We start from the raw sequence: 7,846 nt of genomic DNA, 5'->3' as shown, positions 1-7,846 counted from the left end.
GGTGAAGTTCGGCCGGTTCTTCCCTTCCGACCACCACCGGCGGAATTGGGGTCAATGTAGGCCTGTAATGCAATCCTCATTCCATAAGCTTCAATTCGGTATATTACTTGTAAATTTTGGTTAACGTTTGTGTTAGTCCCCCCGGGTACCAGATATTATTTATCCGATTAAAATATTAATTTATTTGAGTTGTGTAATATTGTTGTTCTAGGAGCACGTGTGCATTGTGGAATTGATCCCATGGAGGATCTTGGGATAATTGCGTGCTCGAGGTGAGTGACCCACCTTCAAAATTATTTTGGATGATTAATTATATATTTTGTGTTAATTGATTATTTGAAAAATATGTTTTATGTGTTGGTGATTTAATAAAATTACTCCTTAAGTTTATATTGTTAATTTATGATAATTTTAATGTGTGTTTTGGTGCCAAAAAAAAAAAATATTTGTGAATTTAAAGGAATGGTGGTTTTAATTCCTTTAATTTATGGTTATGTTTATTATTAGATTTATTGTGCATAATTATATGATTTTAATTCCTTATGAATTTATGTGATTTAATATGTACTTTGGTATGGATTGATTGTATGGATTTGAAGGAAATTATTTATTTTAGATTTATTATATATTGAGGAATTGTGGAATCTAATTATTTATGAAGTTTGTGTGGGTTTAGAGGATATGTTGATTTAAATTAATTTTTGAGAATTTGAGAAAAATATGGATTTAAATTATTATGTTTCAAAAATATTTACGCATTCAAATACTAATGGCTTGACCTTATGCCAATGAAAAATTTGTATACTCAAATTGATGGATTTGAACTTGATGGATTTTAAAGTGGTGGATTTATGATGAGGATTAAAGAAAAATGTGGGCATGTGAGTTTGAAAAATAGTATAATTCCCACGGTGAATTTTGGAAAAAATGGGTATTTTAATAATAATATGGTTATTTGTTTTAGATGCATCATATACGTACTGGTGTTCTGTATATATGGATGTGATTAGTGCGCACATAGATATGATTAGAGCACATGTGGGTGTGAGTAGCGCGCAGGTGATTTATGGGGTTGTCCTATGGTTCCCATCGGATGAGGGTAGGCCGCCCCTCCATGGCCGGGATGCCTGTTAGCAGTGGTGCGGTGGGATACCATGCGATTGTATGCCGGTTTTGCTCTTTAACCTCCTGTCTGGAGGTACCTTGGGACTCTGGGTACCGTTGGCGCCACTGGTATATAGTGGGTGCATCAAGTGATTTTTAGAACATGGATTTCAAAATAAATATTTGAAATTGTATTTAAATTAAGAATATATTTAATGTTGTTTTTATTATTTATTTAAATTTAAAGCTTTATACAAATTTTATGAAATTGTTATCGTGATTTTATTACCTATTCTCATTAATGTTTAAAAGTTATTTGCTTTGATTTTATCATTTAAATTGATTGGTATTTTAAAATAAATTCTATTATATTTTTATCATTTGTTTTATATAGATGTTTAAATTGATTTAAAATGTTTCTTTGATTATTTCCTTCATTTAAACAATAAATTTTATAATTTATATATTGGATTTATTTTTGTTCTTATGCCAAATTTCTTTAATATAAGTTTATTTATGATTTTATTTATTGTATCCAATGATGTCATATTCTATATTTCCATTATAAATTTGGATCCTTAAATTCTTGTATTTTATTCGAAATTTATTGACTAATTGTTTTCCTTGATTTTTAAGGCATAAAAGATTGGGTTTTGCAAAAATGTTTTAAAAGGGGAACCTTTCCAACGGAGTGAATGGTGAGGGTTTTGAGAGAAAATATTATTTCCAATTAATTATTAATTAATTAATTATTTATTTTTAATTAATCAAGTGTACTATAATTATTATTACTATTATAATTGTATCTTAGACTGGGTTACTCACTGAGATGATTAGCATCTTATATTTTAAAATTTTGTTCCCCTAGGTCAAGGTTGGGAGACGATGATCGTCCGATGCGAACTCGACGTCTCAGTTTATTGCCGAAAGTCCAAGAAGCATTTCTTCCTTTTTTCCTCTCCATCTTGTATTGCTTCTTTATCTAACATTGTATTAATTTCATATTTATTTGTATAATGCTCTGTATACTATATTAGACACATTTTATTAAATACTGCATTAATTCCCTGTTAGTATTTTGGAGTGCTGTAAATTTATGGAAACAAATTGTAGTAATGTGGGAGGAATAAGGGGATGTATATAGAAGTGTGTTTTCAGTGCAAGAAATTTGTGGTAAGTTCAACCCTTAGGGGAGGTTCTGCGGGAATTTCCATTAGAAGGTCCGGTAGGATTTTCCTGGGATCAGAGCTTGTCTAGGGTTCCGGTGAGGAATTTTAGATGGGTCCTGACATTATTTCTACGTATATATAAATATATATCCACAAGCATAACAATAGATAATATAAATTTTCTTATAATTACTTGTAAATTAACACTTGAAACAGAGATATTTATATATCCATTATATTATTTATTACTCTGCAAAGAATTTTGATAGTTCCACAAAATCAATATGTTTATATTTATCTAGTTTTGTAGTTCTAGTTAACAATGGAATCAACTGGTTAAACAAGAGTTCCATCAATCCCTCTCTGAGCTATGGCCTTCAAGTATGGGGTTGGAGGGAGATAATAAAAATATTGTGGTTCATGTGTTGATATATATTTTGACTTAAAAATATCTTATCTATTTTTATGGGAAATTATGACATTTATATTCGATGAATTTATAATTTGTAGCCTATAAATTTATCTTACTGTAGAAGGTTAACATTTAGATGGTCTATTAGTTTCTGAACTGCCATTCCCTTCGTTATATAGTAGTCAAATAGTTTGGTTGGTTTGAGTATTTTGTTCCAACTTTTATTTGAGAAGTATTGAAAGACTGAAATGGTCTTAAGCTCTTTGTAAAAAGATCTTGGTTCCCATGAAAACCAAGCAATCCAAAATCATGAATGTAACATTGCAGGGTACAAAATTTGATTTGAATTTAGACCATATTTTTGTCCATATTTTTTGGAGATGGTAATGCACCATTGAAGGGCACAAAAAAGGTAATTTTGCTGCAATTCATTTGATCATTTTGGGATTATATATAATTGCAAGGCCAGGTGAAAATTGGATCTGTTTTTGCAGGGCTTGGGAGTATAATTGATGTTGCAGTAGGATAAGAGTGTGTGCTGCATGCTAGAAATTATGGTCCAAAAACAATGTCACATATGGAAATGGTTTTAGTAAATATTACATGACTGCAAATTGTGTTTCAGTTCCATCTATTAGTAAATTAAAGGGTGTTATGAAATTGTTTTGTTCAGAAAAAAAAAAAAAAAAAAAACGTCGTAGAGAAATACTGGATCATATTTTAATTTTCTCTATCAGATACAACAAAATCAGTTTCATCATTAAGTACAAGACATAACAAAGTCCAGGTATATCCAAGCTCGGGCTACCTTATTACACAAGAAAAGTAACAATCCTAAGACTAATATGGAAAGAAAATGAACATACATTAACGATATCAAACAAGGAGAAATTCAGCAGTTTAAGATGTCCATGTTGGGGAATTAAACAGCTGCTTTATTGTAATCATATGAAATGGCTCTGATAATGATTGTATTGGAGTTGACAGCTTCTTAGACACTTGTTTCATAGTTGGACGGAACTGGACTTTGTTGCAGGCATGCAAATACTATCTCTGCAATGGAGATCACTTAGTGTGCTATTCGCCCCCTTGGAGGTGAGAGACGTTGATCCAGTACATCCTTAAGCAGAACGTCAACAGCCAGTAATGGTGATAGTAACAGAGATGATATGAGGTCTCCTGGATGCTTTCCCATGATCACTTCTAATGTTACAACTCCGAAGCTGTACACGTCGATCTTCTCATTTACTTCCATTGTATAAGCAAGCTCTTCAAAGAAATATGACTTTGACTTAATATTTTATGATGACCAGAGACTCTGTCTATGCCAATTGCAAATAAGTCAGGTATATTTTTTTTCATCACAATCAGTAAATTAAATTATATAAATCTTCTTCCATTTATGTACATACAGAGGCCTCAAAAGTACATCAACAGTAGTCAAACGATTCTAGTTGCTCTGTGTTATCTATGTCTAGTAAACATGCATAATACATGGTTCACATGTCTGGTCTGGAAATTTTCCTTTGAAGCTATTTGAAAAACACAGTACGTAAATAATACAATCAAATAAGAATATGACTTGATCTTGAATCCTTTTTCTAGGTAAATCTCTTATGCTTCAGCTAGGATTTTTTCAATCCTTGTTTTCTCAATATAAAAAGTATTATTTCTATCGTAAAAATTATTATTATTATTATCTTTTTTAATAAAATGAGTAGATCTACCAAATCATGAGCTTTCCTGGTTGATAAATAATAATAATAATAATAATAATAATAATAAATGCATAATGGATTTAACATAAAGGAGTAACTTTGATGGAACAATTACCTGGGGCTGAGTAGCCAAAGGTTCCTGCAAATGGAGTCCAATTCAATGACTCAGTATCCAAAGTTGAAATGTGAGCCTCGTATTCATCATCCAACAGAACATTCTTAGTTGATATGTCTCTATGACTTATAGCAGGACAACATTCATGGTGCATGTATAATATGGCATTGGCTAAACCTTTCACCACATTTATTCTCTTGGTCCACTCGAACTCTGCCGCACTAACTTCATTGCTTAATATCTTCGTTAAGCTCCCCCCGTCCATGAACTCATACACCAAATATGATTGTCTTGCATGTGAACAAAATCCATAAAGCGTAATGATATTTCTATGGCGTGCTCTTGTCAATACACTAGTCTCACTTTCAAAAGCTTCCATAATAGCCGCTCCTTCATTCTCATGCAATTTTTTCACAGCAACAACTTGACCCGTTGAAAGCATTGTTTTATAGACACTTCCATATCCTCCAACTCCAATGCAATATTTGGAGCTGAAGTTCTCTGTTGCTTGAACTATTTCTTCATGAACCTTTTTCCCATTATGCCTCCATGCTTCAAAGAAAGTCAAAGTCATATGTGTTTGTCTTGGCTCATCCATATGCCTCTCTCTCTTTTTGCAAATAAACAGTACTCCAACAATGATAAATGACAGAATTAGAGCACAAGATACACACACTGTGACTAACAATATTATAGATTTATTTCTATTCTATTTAGGTGTGGGGCAAATCTTTATATTTGTGTTGTTGCCACACAAATCTTTATTATCTTTCAATGCTTCAAGTGGGGCCTCTAGGAAGGCTTTGTTGTTGGAAAGAGGACCTTCTAACTGATTGTAGGTTATATCAACAGATGTCGAGCTTATCCTTTCTTTAAACATGGAAGGTATTGAGCCTGACAGATTGTTGTGTGAGAGGTTAAATGTTTCGAGCTTATCCGAATGACCAAGCTCCAAAGGCAACTCTCCTGAAAGCAAATTCTTACTTAGATCAAGATTTTCGAGAGAGTGCAGATTCCCAATTTGGAAGGGAATATTTCCATTGAATTTGTTACTCCTCAAATTTAAAAGCAGTAGTTTTGAATAGTGTTCCAAATGCATGGGAATTGGTCCACTCAATTGGTTGGCTGCAAGGTCAAGTGTTTCAAGGTCCAACATCATTTCAATTTCTGCAGGAACATTGCTAGAAAGGGAATTATTGTTGAGCTCGAGAATGTACAACAATTTCAGCTGTCTTAATTCCTTAGGAATTTTACCTACAAGAAGGTTGGAAGAAAGGTCAAGCTCCCGCAATTGAGTAGCCTTCCCCAATTCAGGAGGTAGCCTACCGGAAATTTTATTGTTAGAGATGTTCAACATCGTGAGTTTTGGACACTGTCCCCAGTTTTCGGAAAGATCTCCAAAAACCTTATTGGTGCTCAAGTCCATATATTCCAGGTTTGGGTATATTTCAAATTCTTCAGATATATTTCCTATTAGTTGATTTCCTGCAACTGAAAAGTGGACTAATGAACTGCAGTTTCTTATGCTTTTTGGAATGGAACCTCTAAAGTTGTTATGACCTGCTCCAAACCATGTAAGCTTCCCACCAAGATAGATATTATTTGGAATGGATCCAACTATTTTGTTTCCACCAAGACTCAATTCAGTTAACTTGCTCAAGTTTCCAATGGACATAGGAATTGAGCCACTGAGTTGGTTATAATTCAAATAAAGGTTAGTGAGTGATTTAAGCTGCCCAATCTCATTGGGAATGGACTCAACTATTTTGTTTTCACTAAGACTCAATTCAGTTAACTCGCTCAAGTTTCCAATGGACACAGGAATTGAGCCAGTGAGTTGGTTATCATACAAAAAAAGGGTAGTGAGTGATTTAAGTTGTCCAATCTCATTGGGGATGGACCCAACTATTTTGTTTCCACTAAGTTCCAAATTAGTTAACTTGCTCAAGTTTCCAATGAACACAGGAATTGAACCTGAAAGATTGTTACGATAAGCATAAATCACTTCAAGAGACACCAACATGCCTATTTGAGGTGGTATAGAGCCGTTCAAATAATTGGTAGGTAAAGCAAGGACACGTAAACTTGTCAAAAGGCATATTTGGGAAGGAATGTTTCCAGAAAGATGATTGAACCCCATATCAAGTGAGGTGAGTGTGGAAAGGTTGCCAATGTGCAGGGGGATACTTCCATAAAGGGAGTTGTTATATAGGTTAAGCACGAGTAAGCTAGGAAAGGAGGATAAGTTGAAGTTGTGAAGCGTACCTTTGAGATTACTGCTTTCAAGAGTAATGTTGATGACACTTCCAAAGTCGTTACAAGTGATCCCAACCCAAGAACAGGGGGTATTATTATAGAGATGATGAGAAGTTGAATTAGTAAAATTGAGATTCCAAGAGCGGAGAAGAGAATGAATAGTTGGATTCATATCAAGGCTGTCCTTCCATTTTACTTGTTGCAAAACAAGTACTAGAAGAACAAAGAAACAGTAGAATGATTATAAACAACAAAAACTGATCGAGTGACCGTACAACGAGGTTTGGACTCCAACTTGCCATGGACTTGATAATTTTTTAACTTTGATTATCTAATTAAGCAAGGCTTAAATGCCTTGGCTTTCTTTCGAATATATGTACAGAGAGAGCATTTTATTTATTTATTTATTTTAAAAAGGAAATAATTATCCTTTTGTCTTTGAAGAAGAAATAATTCAAAATAAATAATTGTTTTTATTCATTTGTTCAATTGAAAGGTAAGCCGCATTCGTTCAAAATCATCCCTAGTTTAAATAACGGATTAATTAATCAAATTTTAGTTTCTATATAAAATTTTTTTAGTAATCTTCTTGAAAATTTATTATATCTAGTAATTTAATTCAAAATTATTTTTTTTTTGTATAGTTGATTTTTTAAAAAATATATTTCTATTCTAAATTTTATTTTAGCTATTGTTGTTATTAATTTAATATTTCATTATATTTTAACTTCTTTTTTTTTTTTTTTTTGGTTTACATTTTACCTTTTTATAATTTTTTTAGGTTCTATTATTTTTTTTATATTTTTATTTTATCTCCATTTACTTTATTGTTTTAATTGGATACTTGTGGAGACACAATTTATATGTACTCAGTTGTTGACAATGCTAGCTATATATTATGCAATTCCGCTTGAATCAATTAACCCTTTTATATGTCGTTTAGTTGTATATATTAAATTATAACAGCATATGATGAATGTAATAATTAATTAAGGTAAAAACACCATAAAAACAAAGTTGAAATTGAAATATGGTTTGTACAGATTGCGGACTTACAGAAGTTTTTGAAATA

At 32.3% G+C, this 7,846-nt stretch overlaps 2 protein-coding genes across 2 annotated transcripts; both read right to left on the bottom strand.

Moving 5' to 3' along the window:
* Positions 1 to 3,754: 3,754 nt before the first annotated feature.
* Positions 3,755 to 5,092, bottom strand: LOC132803135 (MDIS1-interacting receptor like kinase 2-like). The gene is made up of 2 exons (XM_060815389.1): positions 4,519 to 5,092; positions 3,755 to 3,954 (listed from the first exon to the last, which is right to left on the bottom strand). Exons 1-2 carry the CDS (start codon positions 5,090 to 5,092, stop codon positions 3,755 to 3,757), a joined length of 774 nt encoding a protein of 257 aa, XP_060671372.1.
* A 135-nt stretch (positions 5,093 to 5,227) lies between these two features.
* Positions 5,228 to 6,658, bottom strand: LOC132803134 (MDIS1-interacting receptor like kinase 2-like). Its single transcript, XM_060815388.1, has one exon. The coding sequence runs from the start codon at positions 6,656 to 6,658 to the stop codon at positions 5,228 to 5,230; it is 1,431 nt and encodes a 476-aa protein (XP_060671371.1).
* Positions 6,659 to 7,846: the final 1,188 nt, after the last annotated feature.

This window comes from Ziziphus jujuba, chromosome 3, assembly GCF_031755915.1.
Source record: "Ziziphus jujuba cultivar Dongzao chromosome 3, ASM3175591v1".
Taxonomy (NCBI): domain Eukaryota; kingdom Viridiplantae; phylum Streptophyta; class Magnoliopsida; order Rosales; family Rhamnaceae; genus Ziziphus; species Ziziphus jujuba.
The sequence above is the reverse complement of the archived record's forward strand: the minus strand, read 5'-3'. Positions and strand labels throughout refer to the sequence as shown.

Bases quoted from the DNA above. Each gene is read 5' to 3' on its own strand.
- LOC132803135 (XM_060815389.1), bottom strand. From the start codon at position 5,092: ATGACTTTGACTTTCTTTGAAGCATGGAGGCATAATGGGAAAAAGGTT. The intron at 3,955-4,518 runs GTAATTGTTCCA...ATTTCTTTGAAG, and splicing joins CTTTGGCTACTCAGCCCCAG to AGCTTGCTTATACAATGGAA.
- LOC132803134 (XM_060815388.1), bottom strand. From the start codon at position 6,658: ATGGGGTTCAATCATCTTTCTGGAAACATTCCTTCCCAAATATGCCTT.